This window comes from Abrus precatorius, unplaced genomic scaffold (genome assembly GCF_003935025.1).
Source record: "Abrus precatorius isolate BTA unplaced genomic scaffold, Abrus_2018 Scaffold5, whole genome shotgun sequence".
In the NCBI taxonomy this organism is placed as follows: domain Eukaryota; kingdom Viridiplantae; phylum Streptophyta; class Magnoliopsida; order Fabales; family Fabaceae; genus Abrus; species Abrus precatorius.
Window position 1 is genome coordinate 14,911,008 of NW_020874395.1, and position 23,563 is coordinate 14,934,570.

Genomic DNA, 23,563 nt, shown 5'->3' on the forward strand with positions numbered 1-23,563 from the left:
ATAAAAATTTATTGACTCTTACACATCAAACTAAGTTAACTATTGAATTATCAAGACTAGACCTTAAACCTTAAAAGATAATCGTAGAGATATCATTAAACTATTGACACTCTGGAATAACTTCGGAGTAAAAGAAGACAAAAGAACATGAGTAACATTTTATTACATGAAAATATTAATAAATTACCTTCAAAATCCAGTGCAAAACCTGAGTTTACTGCATACCAGATAAACATCATAAATATAGTTCATTACGTCCTGGTCTTGAAAAAAAATTATAATCCACTATATGATATTAATCTCAACAAACCATTAGTTTTAATAAGCTTGGAGTGTAAAAATATGATGTAATAATGATTCCTGCCTGCCGTGCAGCCCCTCATATTATGACTTGATCGTTTATTTGTATGGCAGGAATGTGAGCAATCTTTGTCAAGTGTTTCCCTTTCTCATTTCCATACCTTTCTTCTAGTAATCAACAACTCCATATCCTCAGTAGTTCAAGAGACGATGGCAGTTGATCCTCTGGCAATGACTCAACTCCAAATATTAAAGTTGTTATGCAGTGTGTATGGGCTCTGGTCTTTAAACAAGTTAATGGCTTGTAAGTGCAGATTTGGGGTGATTCACGCGTAAGACTCTTTCATCCTAAGGTGCTTGGCTGTTGAGTATATATTCATTGGTGTGACTAAGTATGGCGAGGGGCAATGGGAGTTCATAATATTGACACTTCTATAAGAAGTAGAATCTGGGGGTGCAATGCATACAATTTCGTCACGTAATCAAGTTCTGAATTTCCTCAGTTGATAGGGAGGAAATGCATGCTCGTGCAATTATGCAGAATTGGTGGCCGCTCACGTAGGATTACTATGCAGTCTAACTGGAACATCGTGTATACAATCTCGGGTTTCAGTTGGAAAGGGGAATTTAGCTGCAGATTTGAGTTCTAAAGCCTCTTAAATGTCAAGCCTGCATTATGGTCCTTAACGAAGTAGCACTTGCACATAATGTGGAAGGAACCCCCCACGATACACTATGAACACGAGTGTACCTAAAACTAAGTTTGGAAACTAAAAGTCCACACGACACTAAGCTGGCATTAATACCAAAACATCATGTAGCCATATCCAAATGTAACGAGATTTAGAAAAGGAGTGTTACAACAACTGCTACTGCGTGTGCTATGTCCCATAACATACATGAGACTCCCTGTTATTGATGTATATAGCACTATCGTAACTTTTTTCTTAAGTTGTTTGGTATGATAGCTCCTTTGAAAGCTTTAAGTGGATTTTCAAAGGAGTATTTTCATTCCAACATAAAACTTATAAAGTAATTTTTTTATATATTTCTTTTGAGATGATTTCAAAATTCTTTATGATCTATCTCTAAAGATTTTCGTACTGAGAATTTGTTTGACCACAAGATCCATCATTTCAAAATCTTTTGTCAATTGTTGCTTCAATCTATTAATTTTTATCATACTGGATCCTACAATCAACATGTCATCAACATATAAAGGAAGGTTAACATAACTATTGACATACTTTTTAACATTGTAACAATGATCCATGTCATATATGTGAAATTTAGAGTTGTTCGTAAATTCATTAAATTTTTTGTATCACTATAATGGTACTTGTTTCAAGTCATACAAGTTTTTATGAAGTTTGCACATAAGATTCTCTTTGTGTGGAACTTTAAAACCTTTTAGTTATGTCATATAAATATCTTCCTTTAAATTTTCATGTAAGAATGCATTTTTAACATTTAATTACTCGAAGTGAAGATTTTTTGTAGTTACAATCCCCAAGATGACTCTAATAGAGTGAACTTTTGTGAAAACTTTTAACTATATCTTGACAACAGGAGTAAAATTTTTTGTGAAGTTAATTCCTTATTTTTATTAAAACTCTTTCACTACAAGTCTCGTTTTATATCTTCTACTAACATCAAATTCTTCCTTCATTCTATAAACCCACCTATTTTGCAAGTTTTTTTTTTCTTTTTGATAACTTGGTTGATAACTATGTTCTATTTTTCTAAAGGGATCTCATCTCTTCTTTCATTGTTGGCACTACTTAATAGAGTCATTACCTTGCATAGCCTCAACAAAATATTTTGGCTCATCAGCATTAATTAACAACCAATAATGCAATGAAGGAGAATATCTTTATGATAGAATTGAGCACTAGTCAGGTTCTGGCCCACTAACCCAGAACCATTAAAACTCAAACAAATGTTAATAAGGACCAATTTTGTCCAAAGTAATCATTGGGTAAGTCGAGTTTTGATATAGTCAAATTTTTAGTTAGTCAAGCGGTTTGATTTGTTGTGGGCTAATTATTGGACCTAGATGAAAATTAGGCCAAATTTATTTATTTAAAATATTATTTTAAAACATGCAGCAAGAATTATTTAATGAACTTTTTGAAACTATAATTACAATGGAAATAAGATGTTTAAAGCAAAAGTAGTACAAACCTCACACTTATTTCTCGACTAACACTCCTCGTCATACTTTTTTTAAGGGGCTTGATATTATATACGTTATATCCATGTGCATGAGTGATATAACATTATTTTATGTTTACATTTATAATTTTATTTTGATTTTTAAATAATTTTCATATAGTTTATTTTTAGAGTTTTTATCATTTTCTAGTTATTTGAATAAATTGGAGTTGTTACAAATAAATGTTTAAATTTCGTATTTTTGATTATTCTAACATCTGATTACTCTTTTAGCCATAACTTTTTCTATAGATATCATTTTTAGCTGATTCTAGTTGCATTGGATTCTACATGTCCAGGACTTTAAAATGCATATATGGATCACTGAATTTTGAGTTGTTTTCAATTTTCTATGACTTTTTGAAGTTCAGACAAATTTGCTGAATATTGTTGTAAGATTGTATTTGGACCATTTTTTATTAAATAATTGTAATTGATCTTATAGTTATAGTTAAGGCCTGAATTTTGACCATTTAGTTTACCCTAATTAAAATTTATAAATAGACTAATAAGGTTCTAAATTAGGTATGAGATTAAACACTTTGAACTTTTGAGATTTGGCCGTTAATAAGAATCATTATTTTTACCTTCTCTCGAATTCTCTCATTCTTTTGGGTTAAGTACTTCAATGGAAGGCTAAACCTCTCATTCAATCTGCAGAATCTAGATGACCTAAATTTGATTTGAGTTTTGGGCCAAATTGTTCTGAATTTATTCTCTTTTTCTCTAATTTTATATTTGTGTATTACTATTGTGATTAACTTTTTTGTGATTAGAATTCAAATTAGGAATAGATTGATATTCTTATTTGATAATTAATTTGAATTAGATTAAATGATAATTTGATTTAATTCATGATCAAATTCAATTAGGTTATTTAATTAAATTAATAATTAGATTGAGTAATTGTTCAAATTCGAATTAAAACATTTAGATACTATGATAATCTAAATTACCTGCATTTTGGATTATGTGGATTGATATTTCTTAATATATTTTTACGCAAGTTAATTGTGTTTGTAAATTCATTTAATTGATTCTAAGTTTTCAAACCCCCAAACTTTACTTATATTATTAAAAAAAATCTAAAATTGAATTTAACTGAATATGTCTCCGTGAATCAATATAAATCAAGCTTTATATTGCAAAAATTATTAGAAAAAATTAGTTGTTTTGATAACGACTCGACATCATCTATCAATGGGTAAATCAATAACTATTTACCTATATGTGTAAGACCTCATGAAATACAAGAAGCAATGATGATCATAGTGCACAAGAAAGTGCGTATATGAGAGAATGACATATTGTATTATGTATTTATAATATATGTGTTAGGATATTGTTGATATAATTATTATTGTGTTTATTGTGTGAAATTTCCAAATTAATTATTTTGGTCATATTTTAATAGTGAAAGAAGACTCATCCTTACTTACATTCAGGAAATAAAAATGACCACCTCTTACAAACTAGTTAGACTGACTGATTCATACTAGAATTATATTCTGCATAATAATGTTCAAATTTTATTTTATACAGCAAATTGTGTTGCAATAGAAAATGTTTAACTAAATGTTAAATTCTATTATTTTAAGTATTATTAAACTTTTATTGATTGAATGACATATTATGAAATTTTGCTAAATTTCCTCAAATCATAGTTAAAAAAGATTTAATTAACAATTTAATTAGAATTTATAAATCACCAAATTAAAGTATGAAACTAGTTCGTTTATACTGTGTTTTCTTGTATTCATGTTATGCAAAAATATGAGATAATTATTTGCTAATATAACTTATTTAGTATTTTAAATAGGAATTTGTATGAGTTAAATGTGCACGTATATATATATATATATATAATAGAATGCTAATAATATATTTATAGATGATTTTTGAAGCTAGAACTATGGTTAGTAAAGGTGGACTTGCTGGAATTACAAATGAGATCTGAACACCTTTAAAGTTTGAAGGAAATTTGACCCGAAAAGAAGGCACGGGTGGATTGCCAATATAGAAATGATCTTCAATTCGGTGGAGCAAAATGCAAGGAGCTCATGCATAGAGACATGCAACAAAATCATCTACTGTGCTTGAACAATTCTTTTTGTTCTCTCATAGTACTTCTCATATTCTAATTTGAGATAACTTATTAAGGAAATCATCACTTAAAATCGTGATTGAACTAGTTGCAGAGATTTCTTTTTTGTGATAAAATATTTTCTCAAACCAAATAATATTTAAGAACTTGCATTTTCTACAAGTCATAATTATTGAGTGGTCAATTATTTGCTAGTTTTTGTCAATTAATCTTTTAAGGATATAAAATTATCACTAATTTTTTTTATCATCACCATAATCCTTTGCGTAGACTAATTTGCTAACAAATTTGTATTTTTAAAGCACAATTTTAATAAAATAAAATAAAAATATGATAAATAAATTTTAATAATATAAATTTGACAACAATCTTTTTATATAAAAAAAATAAAAGCAATATTATCCTAAATTTCACAAAATCAAATTATGTAATTACTTTATTATTTTAAGTTTCTACCAATATAAGGCATATATATAATATTAAAATAATTTATGAAGGTATTTTATTATTAATAATTTTTCTAGGGCTTACGTGACTTTTTACGGGAAGTGTAATCCTTCCTAGTTTAAAATAAAAGAAATTAGGACCTAACATAATAGCACAAGCAATACAAAAAGTGAAATTAATTTGAGAAAAAAAAAAAAAATCCTTCTTTTGCATTTGGTACATTGAATCTGTTTATTCACTGAATACATTGAATTGAACTATAATAATACCATGATCACTCAAACTAATTTTTATATTTTATATTCTTGTCTTTAGCATGTAAATATTAATATATTATAGGATATTGACTGTCATAATAAAAATTTATTAACTCTTACATATCAAATTAAGTTCACTGTTAAATTAGTAAAACTTAACCTTAAACCTTAAAAAATAATCATAAAGATATCATTAAACTATACACGATAATTTTAATCTTAACTAACACCTTAATAGCTTAAGAATAAAAGGGGACAAAAGAACATGAGTAATAATTGTTTCATAAAATATTAATAAATTATCTTCAAACTCCAATGTAAAATCTAGGTTTAGAGAATACCACAAAAACATCAAAAATATAATTCATTACATTCTGGTCTTGAAAATAAATTATAATCCCATATATGAAATTAACCTCAGCAAACCATTAGTTTTGATAATCTTTATAACATGTAAATGGTCCAACTCCTTCGAATGAAAGCTTTTGTGATGAAAGAACAATGTGATAGCATGATTGAAATGAGTGTTGTCAAGTGGCACCATCACAGCTAGAAAATATTAATAAACACATGTTTGTCAGTTAATTTATCAGATAGAAAATAATATTATCAATAAATTAGTATAAAAAGAGACAATAAAGGTTTATTTGTTTCTCTTTTGATTTTTTATTTTTAAAAATTATATTTAAAATAATTTACAAAAATTGTTTTTAAGAAAAAATGAAAATAAAACTTATATTAACAAACAAATTTTATTATTTTTACTTTTAAAAAAATATTTTTAAAAATATAAAATCAAACAAGCTCTTAGTTTGTCATAAGAAAAAGTTTCAGAATTTTGCAAAAATAACAATTCATTTAATTGAATCAAATTGCAAATAAGTTTGTAAATAAATCATTTGAATTATTTACAATTTTGAATTTAAAAAAAAACAATAAGACAATAAATTAATAAATATAGTATTTTTAATAAAAAAATGATTTTTAGTTATTTAAAATTAACCATAAGAATTAATTTAAACAAATTAATTACACGAACATGATTTAACATAAAAAAATTCCTTTATTTATATTTATATTTATATCACGTTAGTTATTGTTTTTCATAATAATATTTGAAGGCCATACCTTTGGATGATTCCTGCCTGCCGTGCAGCCCCTCATATTATGACTTGATCGTTTATTTCGATGGCAGGAATGTGAGCAATCTTTGCGAAGTGTTTCCCTTTCTCATTTCCATACCTTTCTTCTAGCAATGGACACAAGATTATACTCAGTAATTCAAGAGACGATGGCAGTTGATCCTCTGGCAATGACTCGAGGCTTTCACATTGGAAGATGTAAAGCGTTTTCAGAGAAGTGAGATGTTGAAGCCCTTTCCCTTCCAACCGCTTTAAACCATAAAAAAAGGACAGACTCAGAGACGTGAGAGAAGTGGGCAGTGATGGCTCCCTCAGCAAGGTATTGATCACATCCCCCAAACCTCTCCCATTGAGACTAAGACATGACAGAGAAGTGACGCGTAATTGGAAGGTAAATATTCCACCATAAACACCAAGAACTTGTAAATTGGAAGGAAACCAGCTTGGAAGTGACCTAAGTTTCTTACAATTATAGACATAAAAATCAGTTAATAAATTAGGAGAGGCCCTTCCACCTTTATCAGTAATTGCTTCCAAGTTGGGACACAGATTGATAATAAGGCATCGAAGAGCTGGGAAGCAATCTAACGGAAAGTACATGAGCGAATCACAACTCCTAAAGATTGACAGGAATTCAAGTGATGTGTATTTCTGCCATCTTTCAGCACACACAAATTCTAACTTCTCACAGTTAAAGATATGAAGTGTTTGCAATGACGTGGGCAAACCATCAGTTGGGAGGGACATGGAAGACCTGATATTTCTAAGATACAAGCTTTGAAGACAATTGGCATTAAGAATCATTCTTGGCAAACACTGCAGGCTGTCACAATTTTCAATTGATAGTTCGCGACAAGACAAGTTGTCAAGCAAAGACAACCCCTCTCCCCCTTCTCTAACACTCATTTCTTCATTTGATGTATTCCACTGCACATCGCATGATTTTGCCTCCAGCTGGTTGCACCCTGCGATATGAACCTGTTCCAAAGAAGGTAGACGACTGGGCAAGTTTCCTCTCAACAAGGGACATTCGGATAAACTCAAACGCTTCAGACAAGGAAAAGGAAAATCGCTACCTTTACCTTCAAATGCTAGCCACTCCTCCCACTCTGACATCTCTTCAAACGCAAGACTTTCCAACAATGTAAATGGCTGGAAAGATTGGGAGCTTGCACTGCTGCAGTAGAACTCTTGACCAACTGTCTTCACCATTTTCATCTTTTTAATGACAAGCTTCTTAAGAGAAGGTAATTGTCCAAACGGTGGAAGTGAAAGGCAATAGTTGCAGTCACTGATATACAGGACTTGAACATTACAGTATGAAGAATCACCCAGCCAATTTGGGAAACTTGTGCCATTGTAGTATCTGATGATCAGTTTCTTTAACATCGTGGATGGTTGCAAGTTGTCAAGTACATCCTTCTCAACTTGTGAATCTTGTGGGTCGCTGCCCCACTCGAGCATAAGCTCCTCAATCTGCTCTTTGTTCTTTAAGTTGGCTTGAAATGCATCTCTGGGATCAAAAACATTGTGCAGCTTCAGAATGGAAAGCTTACCCTGCAAATAGGGAAATTTTCTTAATTCACTGATCTTTAATCCATCTTTATTGCCTACAACAAAAGAAGTCAGTGTACAGAGATCTTGTAGCCTGCATATCTCTGTTGGCATCTCCATCAAATTTGTGTCACTGATATCAAGGTGTCGTAAATTGACCAAATTTCCTATCTGTGCTGGTATCTCAGTAAGAGATCTACAGTTTGATAATTTCAAAGTCTGCAAATTGTAAAGCTTGAAGGTTGCATCAGGCAACCTTTTGATGGAAGTATAGGAAAGGTCAAGATACCGCAGAAGCACCAAGATGCCTATGGAATCAGATAGCTCAACAAGAGAACTACAGTTTGACAATTTCAAAGTCTGCAAATTGTAAAGCTTGAAGGTTGCATCAGGCAACCTTTTCATGGAAGTAGAGGAAAGGTCAAGATACCGCAGAAGCACCAAGACGTAGATAGAATCAGGCAGCTCAGTGATGTTTCGATAGTTTGATAATGATAGAACTCGTAGGCATTTTAGTTTTGGCAACAAGTCTTGTGGCACTTTTCTGGTTATGTTACAGCCCCATCTATTCAATGGTAGAAAGGTCCGCAAACATTTCAGCTCATAGAAGCTCTCAAATCTTTTAGAGACGTCATAATTGTTGCTAGAAAAAGATAGATGGCGCACATTTTTTGGAATTTCACTGCAATCCAGGTAGTGAGATCTTTTTCCTGATACAAGTCTAGCTAAATCATAGATGAGGTCATGCATTCGGAACTTGTCCTCTGGAGCTAAATCATAGATGAGGTCATGCATTTGGAACTTGTACTCTGAAACAGCTTTGTATCTCTGAATTAAGGATCTGGATAATAACTCGTTAAAGCAATCAGAACCAACTAATTCCAGTTCTTTCTCTGCGGATTGTTGTAGAAGGCCTTCAGCCATCCATAACAAAATCAAGTCTTCTCGGTCCAACAGATGTTGTTTTGGAAAGATTGAGCAATAGGCAAAACATCTTTTCAAATGTGCTGGAAGATGAAGATAACTTATGCTCAAAGCTGGTAAAACATCGTTGTGTGCCCACAACTTGCTGTCTAGAACTCTTTTCCATTCCTTTTCATCAACATCTGATCGCAAAAGACCTCCCAATGTTTTAGCAGCTAATGGTAGGCCATCACATTTTCTTGCAATTTGCCGACCAATTTTTTCTAGACTTGGATATTTGTCGTAACCTTCATTTCCAAATGCATGATTTGCCAGTATCCTCCAACAATCTTCCTCTGTCAGAGATTCCAGCTTGTAAGTGGGAAATGTATGGGTAAACTTTGCAACTTCTGGTTGTCGGGTTGTCACAATGATCCTACTTCCCTTTTTCCCACTAGTAAAAGGAGTTATCAATTGATTCCAGTCATTATACTCTTCATTCCAGAGGTCATCAAGCACAAGCAAAAATTTTTTATCTTTCAAGCTATTTTTTAATTCAACGCGAAGAACATCAGGATTGGTGCTATTACAATCTTTGGATGATACAGAATCAACAATTTGTTTTGTTACCTTGAAAACATCATATACATCCGATACCCATACCCAAGCTTTCAAATCAAAATGGTTCTGTACTTTACTATCATTATAAAGGTATTGAGCAAGGGTTGTTTTGCCCAGACCTCCCATGCCTAGGATTGTGATCACTTCTGTATTATTATTAGATTTGGCATCAACATCAGATAGAAGCATCTTCAGTAACTTGTCTTTGTCATCCTTTCTAGCAACCACAACGGGTTCAACCAACGAATCTGTACTCTTGCTACAAGAGACATTCCTAGAAACACTTTGCAAACCAAGAATATCTTTCTGTTTCAGAAAATGTTCTAGCCTTCCAGATATTGCTTCAAGTTTGGAATTCAGTGTTTTAAAGGGAGAAGAAAATAATGATCTCACCTGGGTAAAGCTTTTAGATTCTCCCTCCACCTTGTATCTCAAAGATTCAGTGTTGATTTCATCCAACAAATCTTCTGCATCCAAGACAGCATCCTTCAACTCATCAAGCCATGCCCTCACGGCGAGATCGGTGATCTGCTTCTCCTCAGCATCATTGAACACAGCATCAAGTGCCAGCAGCTTTATCCTCAGTTCATCTAACAAATAAACATTGAGCCTCCTTTTGGCAAAGAAATCTCGAAACTCTGTAGAAGTTATTCTATCTAAAAACATCTCCACAGAAGCAGAGATGAGTGCCTCTCCCACCATAGCCAAGGCCATTTCTTCTCTTGTTTTGCAAACTGTATCAGAACTCTAAATCTCTTGCTAAATGCTGAACGAGATACACATACGTGGTTGTGAAAATTCGTGGTATTATAGTGCTGAAGTCTAGTCAACAATGTCTTGGTTTCACACTCGCTGTTTCAAGCGCGTGAACATCTTTTGTTTTCGTTTCTTCATAAACGTTGACTAACCAAAAACTATGGTCTTTGCTGTTTCTGTAGACTAGTGCATGTGTATTTCTTTATTTACTTAATAACTGTAATTCGAACAAAACTTTCTTGAATGAATATTTTCATTTTAAATTTTTCTTTAACATAATGTAAGCTAATTTAAATAGAATTTAATCTTGATTTTAACACTACGGTTTTTAATTAATACACAATCTATCGTGTAGGTAATATTTATTAAAAAAAGGTTTTTTCATAATAGATTTTGCTAACAAACTAACGCTCCTCACATTATGTTTTTGGGTAACTTTGACTTAGCCATATAAAAAGTTATGTAAAAAGTTAGAGGAGGGGGTTATTGATTGATTTCGAGACTTTTGAATTTTTATTTTTATTTTTAATTGTTGATCACTCTCTGAAAAACAGAGAGAATTTTGACGATCATCACTCTCAAACCATAATTGAATCTTTATTCTTAAGAGGAGAAAGGACTCAAACTAGAAAGGTTTGTAATCCAAGCTGCCCAGTAAAACTCCATAATCTGCTTTAACTGATGTTTATTCCTGCACTTTAATTTTAGTTTTCTTCAATTTATACACAATGCATATTCTGGTTGCTTCATCTCATTAATTGCATAACGGTGATGAATCTTTTGATTCCTTGTTCCTTTTGCATGTGTAGTTTCATTATGTTTTAGGAATCACATCATGCATGCTTCTTTTTCAAACTATAAGTAATATTCTTGAATTGAAATTACCAAACACATTCGAGATAATTCCAATCAGTTCAACAAATATAACGAATGTACGTATTTCATATAATCAACGTCTAAGGATCAGCAAAACAATGTCAGCTTCATTCGCATAACCAATACTCACTGCAAAACCATCTATGAAGAATCATTAGAACCACACACTTCAAGGGGATTAAGTTCTGAATTTGAAACAATTTTAAGTTTGAACCAAAGACATCTTTGCAATTTACTTTTCTTCTATTCTATCAATGAATCCATAATAATTGCTTTTTATAAGATCAAATAAAAAATATAACAATGGACCATAGAGTCTAGGCTGCAATCTGGTTTAGGAATAACAACAACGGAGAAACGCAAAAGGTAAAACTAATGATTGTGTCCATTTGTCTTGTTATTAGTTTGTGTTCCTTTTGGAGTGCTTACATGAATAATTGACTTTATTTGTTGAGAATTATTTGTATCCAATAATAGTGTGAGTGCTTAAAATATAGTGTGTACATGTCTTGTTTCTAAGGATTACATATTTTTATAATACTCATGATGCTAAATTCATAAGAAATATGAATGATGTTGAGCTGTAATCAAAATATGAATATGAACCATTACTTTTACATTCTTCGATTATCGTAAGTCGAAAACAAATTATAAATATATAAATGAACATTGCATTAGCAACTATGGGTTTTAACAAGTATTGATTCTTTTATAATATCTTAACTATTGTCTTTTTTCTACAGGTTCTCTATCTTTGACAATCATATGTTGTTAGTCTTTTTGCCTAAGGTAAAACTAAAATAGAAGTAATTAAAAATAATTCACAATAGATTTGTTATATTTACCATCTATAAAATAACATTACAGAATATCTTAACAATTTAATATAATGATAATAAGTTTCATCAAATTTTCTTACTTGTTTTTTCAAATTTCTTAACAACAAACAACAAATAACTTAAAAATAATTGGAATAAGTCACTTTGATAAAATTTTGTTGTAATTATTAATTTAAAGTGTTTGTAATATTAATAGTTAATTATTTTTATTTTAATTTGTATTCAAATTCTAGATAAAAATTTACTATATAAGAAACAACGTTGCTTATGTCTTAAGTAAATTTTTATTTTTAGTTGTATTTTATTATTTATATTGAATAAAAATAAAGATATTACGTTATTAAATAAAGTGACTTATTTATACTAATAAAATATATATAAAAAAAAAAGCTTGAGGAAATAAACGTTAAAGAAAAAACTAACCTAAAATTTTTAATTAATCTAGGCATGTTGTATTTTTTTTCACAAAAATCTAGATTTCTTTGATTTCAGTTTGGTGAGCTCGAGAAACACATTAATTGGACTATATCTTCTAGGACTTGGAGAAAAATAAAAAGAAAAAGAAACGAATAGAGAAAGAGCTTTCACGGGTTGTTAAGGTGAGAATGATTTGATTTTGGGCTTGGCTCAATTTATCTTCAAGAATGCAATTTTGAATGATTAAAAAATGAAAAGGACTATTTACCTCTTTTTAGTTTAGTGCTATCTTTGCTCTGTGTTTGTTCTTCTGTTCAATGTTATTCTTCCCTTTTTCTTCTTCTATTTTTTTTGTCTCATTTCTACTTTATAACGCTTCACTTGCATCGACATACAATTCCACTTCCGAAAGTCAAGTTTAAGTTATTCTTGGTTTGTTTCATTTGTTAATATCAAATTTTATTTTATTTTTTAAATGTTTCTATTCCGTTTTGCAAGATATGGTTGGCTAATGTCCCTTTTTTAAATAACTAAATTTTTTTATACTTTTATATTAGAATAATAAAAATTGAGTGAAAAGATGAATTAACTTTTGTCTGAGATTAACAAATTGCATAAAATTGTCAAAGACAAACATAGTGAAAAAAAAAAAAAGAGAGCAATTAAACAATTACACACAAAAATATATGACAAATAATGATTTTTGAACAGAAAATTTAAAATTAAGCAAACATTAAAACTAGATATTGAATTGATTAGAAAAATATAAATAATTATCAACAAAATAATAGACTTAGACTACAAAAGTTAAAGGAGTCAGATAGCATCATGATTTTGACTCGAATGTGTTAAAAGAAGAAAAAACAAGTGTATTATAAAAGAAAAATAAAAATTAAGGGATGGAAGAGAAAAGAAATACAAGGATTTATGTGACAAGAGTTTTTCTATTTACCAAATAATTCATGTTTCAGGCTTGAGTGTGATTAAGGAAGAAAAGTATCACATTTTAGAAGATTTTATTTTCTATGACAGTGATTTAAATAAAACATGCAATTGTACCTTAATAGATCTTAAAATATCTATTTTTGTGCTCAACAGATATTAATATCATATAGAGTTTTCATAGTTATTTTCTAATCAGTAGTTGTAAGTTTAATTTTTGTGTGTGATAATTTATTTGATGTTTATTTTATATAAGACTACATATTAGAATATGTGTAATAAAACGAGTATGATAATTAACATATTTTTTTTCTTGAGAAACAAATTCTGTTAAAAAATATGAAGTAACACTAAAATTATTGTTGATATCAGAATTTAGTTTTCTTAATTTATTGTTTTGTAATAAATTACATTATATATCAAAAGGTTTTTTTTCATAAAAATGGAAAATAAAAATATTAAACTATATATTCTATAAAATATTTTAAAAAATTATTATTGATATTTTCAATTCAAAATTTTATTTTAAAAATCATACTTGATGACGATTAATATAAAAATACAATTGATGTATATATAAATTGAATATAAATTCTAATTAAAATTATCTGAAAAAAAAAGTAAAAATCTGTTTTTAAATAAAATAAATATATTCATATATCTCAAATTTATTTTTATGAAATAATTAAATATGGCAAAATTATAAAAAAAAAACGAGTTGGTGTTAAAATGGAAGTATTAGTTCGGTTCGCGTAGGCATGCTCGTGAAATATCAAAGGAGTTATTCATATAAAAAATAAGAAAATTCTTCTACGAAATTAATTTGTCCGTGTTCATAGAGTAATTTTAAAGGAATCCAAATATCAGACTCTCAAAATCTAAACCCACTTTTGATTTCAATTTCTGGATAAACTGAAGATGCCATTCTCAAAGTTAAGGTACGCTCTCTCCCTTACCATTATCAAGTTTTTCCCTTTTCCTCGTTATTCTGCGAAGCTTCACACTCACTTTTCGCCCCCATCCATTTACAATGTTGATGCTGTTGACTCATTCAATCGCATGCTCACTATGCATCCTTCCCCATCCATCATTGAATTTAACAAGATTTTGGGATCGCTTGTTAAGACTAAGCATTTCCACACTGCTATTTCCCTTTTTCGACAACTGGGATTCGAGGAAATTATGCCAAGCATTGTTACTTTTAACATTTACATCAATGGTTTATGCCAACTGCATCACATGACCTTAGCTTTTTCGGTATTGGCCAAAATCTTCAGATTGTGTTATCAGCCAAGTACAGTAACCTTCACTACACTTATGAATGGTCTCTGTCTTGGTGGTAATGTCCGAAAGGCATATGAACTATATTAGTTACGGAACATTGATCAATGGATTATGTAAAGTGGGAGAAACAAGAGCTGCCGTTCAGTTGCTGAGACAGACTGAAGGGAAATTGATTCAGCATAATGTGGTAGCGTACAGTACGATCATTGATAGCCTGTGCAAAGATAACTTTATGTCTGAGGCACTTGATTTGTTCAATGAAATGGTATTGAAAAGCATCAATCCAGATGTTTATACTTTTAGCATATTGATTGATGTCTTGTGCGAGAATGGAAAAGTGAGTGAAGCTAAAAATGTGTTGGCTGTGATGATAAAAGAAGGTGTAAAACCTGATTGTGTTACTTACAATACTTTAATGGACGGCTATTGCTTAGTTAACGAAATAAAGAATGCCAAATATGTATTCAACACCATGATCCGAAGTGGTGTAATGCCTGATGTACGAAGCTACAGCATATTGCTTAATGGATTATGCAAAGACTAAAAAGGTGCATGAAGCTGTGAATCTCTTTGAAGAAATGCATTACAAAAGTATTTTTCCAAATACAGTAACTTACAATTCTCTTATTGATGGTTTGTGCAAATCTGGGAGAATTTCTTTTGCCTTGAAGCTTATTGATGAGATGCATGATAGGGGTCAACAAGCTGATATATTTACCTTCAACTCCTTAATTGACGCATTATTCAAAAACCATCACATAGAAAAGGCAATTGCATTGTTCAGTAAAGTTATAGACAATGGTATTCATCCAAATGCATACACATACACGATACTTATTGATGGACTATGCAAAGGTGGAAGACTTAAAGTTGCACAAGGCATGTTTCAGGATCTTTTGATTAAAGGCTATCATTTTAATGTTCATTCATATACTGCAATGATTGGTGGACTTTGTAAAGAGGGCTTGTTTGATGAAGCGTTGACCTTGAAGTCAAACATGGAAGACATTGAATGCTTTCCTAACTCTGTAACTTTTGAAATAATTATTTGTTCTCTCTTTGAAAGAAATGAGAATGATATAGCTGAGAAACTTCTTCATCAAATGATTGGCAAAGGATTATTGTAAGTAATTGCCTCCATCTATGACAGACACTCCGTTTGCAGCCTATTGCTTTCACACTGGATAAAGACCCTAACTTATAATTATGGATGGGCCCTGCAAGCTTAGTAAGTTTTTTATTTTTTGATGACTACTGTATTCGCATTTTTTATTTTTCAGAAAGATGTGTATACACGGAAGCAGTGATTTTCTTTTTACTTGTTAACTGTGGCTTAATTTTGTATTAACAGTGATGATTTGTTTTGATGATAGACCTTCTCTGCCTCATGCAATATTGGAACTAGTTCCGGTTTGATGGAACTGATCTTGTTACTTACAATGCTTTAATGGATGGCTATTGCCTAGTTAATGAAGTAAAGAATGGAAAATATGTACTCAACTTCATGATCCGAAGTGGTTTAGTACAAAGCTACGAATCTCTTTGAAAGGGTACATGAAGCTATAAATCTCTTTGAAGAAATGCATTGCAAACATTTAGTTCCTGAAAGGGTACATGAAGCTATAAATCTCTTTGAAGAAATGCATTGCAAACATTTAGTTCCACATACAGTAAGTTACACTTCTCTTATCGATGGTTTGTGCAAATTAGGGAGAATTTCACATGTTTGGGAGCTTATTGATGAGATGCATGATAGGGGTGAAAGGGCTAATATAATTAACTACAGTTTCATAATTGATGCATTATTCAAAAACCATAACTTAGATAGGACACTTGCATTATTCAATAAAGTTATAGACAAGGGCATTCATCCTGATACACACATACACGACACTTACTGATGGACTTTGCAAGGGTGGAAGACTTAAGGATGCACAAGACCTGTTTCAGGATCTTTTGATTGAAGGCTATCATTTTGATGTTCATTCATACACTGCTATGATGAGTGTAATTTGTAAAGAGGGCTTGCTTGACGAAGCTTTGGCCTTGAAGTAAAAAATGGAAGACATTGGATGACACTTGTAACTGTTGAAATAATGACCGGTGCTCTTTCTGAAAAGGATAAGGATGATAAGGCAGAGAAACTTCTGTGTGAGAGTTAGATGCTTTTTCAGTTTGTGACAATGACAATCATTGATAGATATATTTGAGTCTTGACATAATATTATTCTTCTACCTAATTTACTGTCCATCTTCTGTATCTACTTTGAAGAATTTGTTCAATCATCGTTGGTTCGTCGGTGCTGAGCCTAACATGATTAGTTCGAATGCTGTATCTTATGGTTGTGAAAGTAAAATGGCGTTTGTTCGTGGGAATGAAAATAGTGCAAGACATTCTTTTATATTTAGTTTTGAGACTTCAAGTTCAGAGATACAAACATAAAATGTTGAGAAATAAAGAAAGCTTTAGCTGAATAATAATTCATTCGACAGATGCTTACAGGACAGGACTACCACACCAGTTGCAGCTACTAGGACCTTTTCTTCTCCTAGGGTCTTTCACTGGTCAGGCGAAGAATGAAACTTACAATATTTTTAATACTAAGATATATTAACATCATATCTACAGATGTTGATATTTTAAATTAAATTACATATGCTTAGTTTTAATATTTTTTATATGATTTATTATCAAAATAATTTTTATGAAATGAAAAAATTATTATTTAATGATTAAGAAAATTATATATGAAGTGTTCAATGATATTTGGATGTGCAAACAGATTCTCAATGTTTACTAATCATTCAACGTGAGGATTCGTACTTGAGAGTTTGGATTTAAATATGTTATTTGTAAAATTGATCCGCGAGAAATGATGCAAAGTAACTTTCACATCTTTGTAGATATTAAATAATATATTTCTTTGATCAGTTAACAAAATAGCTAAATCGGTAGCTTTTCTAGATGGAAAGAACGCGTTTGGTCTATATTTATAATTGATAGCTTGTATTTAAAATGTTTTGGTGAAAGAGACTTGCTGGAAGTGATTCGTCTATTGCAGCCAGATCAGTATCATAACCTGTGTAGACACTGTTTGGTTCGTATTTCACATGAGATTAACTAAGTAACTGTTATTTTCTACCTAAACTTCTAGTAGTAAGAGATCTAACCCATGACTAAGAGATAGAAACGCTTTTTCGATCAGGTTAATAAAGTGGCTGATAGACTAGCTGAATCGGTAGCTTTTCTAGATTGAAAGAACCTATATGGTCTAATGTATATTTGTGAAAGTGACGAGTTAGAAGTGATTAAGCTATTTTTGAAGATGATAGCACAATATGTTTCTTTGCTGCATATTTCACCTGAGGTTAACAAAGTAGCAGATAAACTAACTATTCCTCTTAAGGATACACGAGTCTTCTAGATACTCCTTTGTAGGTGCTTCAATTGCTGCAACTATTTGAACTGTAGATTTCTCTTTCTGACGTAAGGAGAATATACCTGCAAAAGGCACTCTGATGATAAAGTCAGGATTCGTTTCTGAGCAATAAATGCTATTTAATATTCAAAAGTTAATTCTTTACCTGTACCTCTTGCCTTCCTTTTATAGGAGATTTATGGGCTAATGGGCCTCATGAGTCAGCCCTGATTACAGTCTTGTATTTAAGGTAGATAATGGTTTGATTATTACCCTTAATTAGGTTAATTACTTTTAATCCTAGCTGAGAGGATATTCGACTTATTTAGACCAAGGGAGTACTCAGTTTCCTTTTTCTGTAGGTACGGTCGAGTAATGTCTAATCTGGTACACTAACTAAACATGTTATTTAGAAAAGTGACTCGATCGGAATGATTCATAACCGCACGTTACATCTAAATTAAAGCATTATTTTGTTCCATATTTCATGTGAGACTTAAAAAGTAGCTTGAACTTCTACTAATAGAAAAAAAATCTAACTCATATTTAAAAATTTGAATTTAAACATGTTATTTATGAAAATGTCTCCTTAATAGTGATCTATCTATTGTAAAATGGTCAAAATCATAACTTTTATATGCACTTAGATAATGCATTGGGATCAAAACATTTCTTTGATCCTAATAAACTATCTAAATTGGAAGAAGAAAATTACAAGACTCTAAAACTTTCATAGATGAACTATGAAAACTTGTGGCTGATGTTAGAGACGACATATATCAAACACGATTAATATGTAAGGTTGTGAAATGTTTTTTCAAATTAAATGAGAGCCTTGGCTCTATGGCTGATGGGGAAAATTTATCTACCAAATTTGTGTTTTGTGTACTCTTTCATTGTAATTTAATAAAGTTTTGCCCTATTAAATTTTGTCACCCTTTTTACTAACGCCATTCTAAGGTATTCTCAAATGATTATTAACGAATTGTCATCATAAACAAACCCATTAAATAAGGGCTTTTTGTTTCTACAAATTCTACTTATTGTAAGCCTATAAAAACTATAATGGTAAAATCTATGGTGCATGGTAACCCGAGGGTGCATATAAAACCTTTTTCTACATGGTTAGAGTTGAAAGAAAAGTAATTTTGTATTTACTCATTAAATTTTGGATCCTTTCGATTTGTAGTTGCTAACGTACTTTATCATCTACACCAAAGTTGTAACTAATGTATATCAAAGTTATAACCATCGTCCTCTCAAATAACATAAACTCATAATCAAAGTTGTAACCATTGTTCTTTCAAATAACATAACTCTCAAGTTGACATTCCAACCTCAATAAAATTATCGTAGCACTACCACTAGCGGCTTCATCCAAACTCCTACTACAACTTTTGAGGTGACATCGACCAATTCTGATGAAGAGTTTCAAAGCAACATTTGTGAGTTGTCTCTCTGATAAAAAAAAAAAGGCTTAAAATTGAGATTGTGTACTAAAACAAATTTAATTCAATGGTATCGTTTTCAGTTGCATAATCGAAAATTAAAATCAAAGATTTTTTAATACAAAAAGATTTTATTGCAAAAGGATGTAAATGCACTCAATATGCATTAAATGTGAAAAAAGTACTCAAATTTAAAGGTAAGAGAAAGTAATATTCTTAATATAAATAAATACACACTAACGTCAGTGAATGACTCAAAATTATAGAAATGCATTCAATATATTTCATACACGAATTAACAATGGTTGATTCAAATAATATATGTTTAAATTTTTAATAAAATTTTGTATAGTATATGATCTTTTTTATTAATTTTTTTTTAATAATATCATATTATGAATGTTTTAAGTTTGATCAAAATTCTCTCCTCCTCGTGAATAATATTTATCGTCTAAACTAAAACAAAGTGCTAAAAATAAAAATAAATTTAAATTAAATAAAAATATTGCTTTCAATATCTTAATATAGAAATATATAATGAAATTAATAAATAATAAATGTGAATGAAATGACTCAACGAGAGACGTTACTTAAATATTTAAAATCCATTAATACATTAACGCATTATTTATTTGTTTCATGTGAATGCGATGATAAAAAGGATACTGAACCAGAGAATTCATTACTCAAATTTTATATGAACTCATTACTTCTGTTATTATATGTTTTTTTTTTTTTTTGTTTTTCACTCTCAATGTTTCACCTTATTATTTTATAGAAAAAATATTATTTCATATAATCATTTTGGATCTAAAATAGGTTAAAGAAAGGGAGAAATAAAAAGAGTTAAGAAATATTATAAGTGATGGAATAAAAAAAAAGGAAATATAAAATCATATTTCATGCGATCAATATTTTATGCACAACTAATATTATTTTTTTACAAAGAAAATAAAATATTAATTGAGATAATGAGATGCGTTTACTTTTTGAGTTAATCTATTATAACTTTAAAATGCTTATCGTAAAAATTTTTAAATCACGTTTGTATAAAAAATTCTTTGTCAGTTAATAATAATAATAATAATATTTAAATAAAAAATTTAAACAGAGTAACAGCAAATAATGTAGAGTGGGAATAAACCCCATTTTCTTCTCTTACAAAGTCAACAATAAAAACCTCATTAACCATAGGCTATTCTAAATTCGAAATCCAATAAGAAGACTTATTCTTCACAAAACAAATAATCGTTGGCTCCATTCTGCTGTCTTTCTCAAAATGTCACCATCAAACTCAAATCTCCACTTGTGCTGATTCTTCCACTATTTAATTCCAAATCAATGTTAAAAACTAAAAAAGACCCCAAAATCTTCCACATGAGTTCCCACTTGTGCAACTAAAAGCCTCAACACACACATAGCATTAGTTGAGTTCAAGTTTCTCATTCCCTAAACAGATTGTGATCGATGAGATAGAAAGAGACACAATCAAAGAGAAAAAGAGAGAGAAAAATGCATGCCAAGACAGACTCGGAGGTTACAAGCCTTGCTGCTTCATCTCCAACAAGATCACCTCCTCGTCGCCCTCTCTACTATGTTCAAAGTCCTTCAAGAGATTCTCACGATGGTGAGAAAACTGCTACTACTTCATTCCATTCCACACCTGTTCTTAGCCCTGTGGCTTCCCCTCCTCACTCTCGCCACTCCTCTTCAACACGCTTCTCCAAAAAGGATCACCATAGTCATAGCCTCAAAACATGGAAGCAAATCGATGTCATTGAAGAAGAAGGTCTTCTACAAGGGGATGATCGCCACAACACTTTACCTCGTCGCTGCTACTTCCTTGCTTTTGTTCTTGGCTTCCTTCTTCTCTTCTCCCTCTTCTCACTCATCCTCTGGGGTGCTAGTAGACCTATGAAGCCTAAGATCTCCATTAAGGTCTTCTTTTTTCAACTTCTAGGTTTCCTTTTTTATCCCTGATTTGAGTTTTTTAGGGTGAAATATGTGCTGATCAAATTTTCACTCTTAGGATGAAATCTGAACTGGGTCTAGATCGATTGTTCATTTTTAAAATGAAGTTTGAATTGGGACTTGATCAAATTTCATTTTTACGATGAAATAAAAACTGGGTCTCTATCAATTGTTCATTTTTATGATGAAGTTTGAATTGGGATTTGATCAATTTTTCATTCCTAGGATGAAATCTGAACTGGATCTTCATCAATTTTTAATTTTTTGAATGAAATTTGAGGTGGGTCATCATTTTATTTTATTTTTCATTTTAGAATGGAATTTGAACTGGGTCTTCATTAAACTTTCATTTTTCGATGAAATCTGAACTGGGCATGGATCAATTTTTCATTTTCAGAATGGCCTATGAACTATGTCTTAATCAATTTCGCATTCTTAGGATGAAATTTAAGCTGGGTCTTGATTATTTTATTTTATTTTGGCATTCTGCAGAGCATAAAGTTTGATAGTCTAAGGGTTCAAGCTGGTTCGGATTCAACTGGGGTGGCCACTGATATGATCACCATGAATTCCACTTTGAAATTCACATACCGCAACACTGGCACTTTCTTTGGTGTTCATGTTTCATCTACGCCCGTAGAACTTTCCTATTCAGAAATCGTGATTGCTTCGGGGAATGTAAGATTCATGAACAGCACATCCTAGTTAGTTAGTTAGTTAGTTATAATACAAAACATGTTGCCCTTTTTCTAACGTTGGAATCGGTTGTTTCAGATGGAGGAGTTTTATCAGTCTAGGAAGAGCCAAAGGTTGGTGAGTGTAGCAGTTATGGGTAACAAGATCCCTTTGTATGGAAGCGGTGCTAGCTTGAGCAGCACAACGGGTTTGCCCACAGTGCCAGTGCCATTGAACCTAAACTTTGTGCTAAGATCTAGGGCTTATGTGTTGGGGAAATTGGTGAAGCCTAAGTATTATAAGACTATTCAATGTTCCATCACTTTGGATCCCAAGAAGCTTAATGCTCCAGTTTCCCTGAAGAATTCATGCACATATGATTGATACATGTGACATAGATGTAGTGGAATGCACATGTAAAAGAATTATTTGAAAAATAAATAAAAATAAAAGATTATTTTATGATTAATTGGTTGGGTTCTTTTGATGTGCGGAAAGAAATGGGGATACAGCTCAGAGGGCAGCGTGACAAGGACGCGTTTTTGGGACTGTTTTGGCTGCCAAATTGCCTCAAATTGCGGAAAGACAGAGACATGTTGGGTTCGGTAGAGAAACGTGTCTTGTGAGTGATCATTTCATCAAGACTTCTGTTTTTTATTTCCTTTTTTTATTGTATTCTTTTTTTGTTCGATTGTTGTTGATTAATTGTAAAAGTAACAAACAATTTGAACTTACTCAATCCCAATGTTGTAATTGCATGTTTTTCATGTATTTATGCTGTAATTATAGCTACATAACTTCGTGTTTTGATTGATTAGTGTTTTCGATAAAATATATTTTGATAATTTATTACAATATTTATTTTTCATTGAAGTAAGATTTTAATTTTAAGTAAAAAAATAACGCTAAAAATACTAAAGAAAATGAATATAAATTTATGTTTTTTCTTAGTTTTTACCTGTTAGGTAAGCTCCATGGTAGAGTCATTAGTGGACAGATTAATAATTCAACGGCTAAGCAATGAGTTTCTTCGTAATCCTTTAAAATCCCTACAATATAAGATGAATGATAGAGAAATCCAAATAAGTTTCCATTATTATATGGACAGAAAAGTTCAGAAGATTTGGCGTAGAAATGTAGTTTTGAAAGGTGTTTAACTACCACCAATTAACACTGCCAAATGCCAACAGTTCAATTTCAAAACTGCTCAGCTTCGTCCACGTTGTCAATTTTAATCATGCGGGCGAGTTATGTTGACTTGTTTATCAAGCATCTGAATTGTTTCATTCCATTTGTCTTGAATTGGTAATACATAATCTTTGGTACAACCTTAGCAATTAGCAAAATGATAGTGTTCATTAGATGTGTTCCATTTTTTAATGCATGTGTTTTTC

The 23,563-nt window shown here is 31.0% G+C and overlaps 3 protein-coding genes across 5 annotated transcripts; 2 read left to right on the top strand and 1 right to left on the bottom strand.

Annotated features, from left to right (window-relative positions):
• Positions 1–438: 438 nt before the first annotated feature.
• Positions 439–10,352, bottom strand: LOC113867106 (putative disease resistance RPP13-like protein 1). 3 transcript variants are annotated; one of them, XM_027502122.1, is made up of 3 exons: positions 9,936–10,325; positions 6,451–9,825; positions 5,592–5,871 (listed from the first exon to the last, which is right to left on the bottom strand). In XM_027502122.1, exon 2 carries the CDS (start codon positions 9,729–9,731, stop codon positions 6,483–6,485), a length of 3,249 nt encoding a protein of 1,082 aa, XP_027357923.1. In that variant the 5' UTR covers positions 9,732–9,825; positions 9,936–10,325; the 3' UTR covers positions 5,592–5,871; positions 6,451–6,482. The 3 variants fall into 3 exon arrangements, with proteins under 3 accessions (XP_027357922.1, XP_027357923.1, XP_027357921.1); XM_027502121.1 differs by lacking the exon at positions 5,592–5,871 and adding an exon at positions 439–491 and having other exon boundaries at positions 6,596–10,352; XM_027502120.1 differs by having other exon boundaries at positions 6,451–10,352.
• Positions 10,353–14,412: 4,060 nt separating this feature from the next.
• LOC113867107 (pentatricopeptide repeat-containing protein At1g62680, mitochondrial-like) lies at positions 14,413–15,798 on the top strand. The gene is given in 3 exon segments (XM_027502123.1): positions 14,413–14,708; positions 14,881–15,191; positions 15,193–15,798. Coding segments are annotated over 3 exon segments (1,179 nt in total). The 5' UTR covers positions 14,413–14,431; the 3' UTR covers positions 15,784–15,798.
• A 5,129-nt stretch (positions 15,799–20,927) lies between these two features.
• On the top strand, positions 20,928–22,780 carry LOC113867899. Its single transcript, XM_027503407.1, has 3 exons — positions 20,928–21,461; positions 21,987–22,172; positions 22,269–22,780. The coding sequence occupies exons 1-3, from the start codon at positions 21,036–21,038 to the stop codon at positions 22,551–22,553; spliced, it is 897 nt and encodes a 298-aa protein (XP_027359208.1). The 5' UTR covers positions 20,928–21,035; the 3' UTR covers positions 22,554–22,780.
• The last annotated feature ends 783 nt before the right edge of the window (positions 22,781–23,563 follow it).

Bases quoted from the DNA above. Each gene is read 5' to 3' on its own strand.
- LOC113867106 (XM_027502120.1), bottom strand. From the start codon at position 10,256: ATGGCCTTGGCTATGGTGGGAGAGGCACTCATCTCTGCTTCTGTGGAG.
- LOC113867899 (XM_027503407.1), top strand. From the start codon at position 21,036: ATGCATGCCAAGACAGACTCGGAGGTTACAAGCCTTGCTGCTTCATCT. The intron at 21,462-21,986 runs GTCTTCTTTTTT...GGCATTCTGCAG, and splicing joins AGCCTAAGATCTCCATTAAG to AGCATAAAGTTTGATAGTCT. The intron at 22,173-22,268 runs GTAAGATTCATG...CGGTTGTTTCAG, and splicing joins TCGTGATTGCTTCGGGGAAT to ATGGAGGAGTTTTATCAGTC.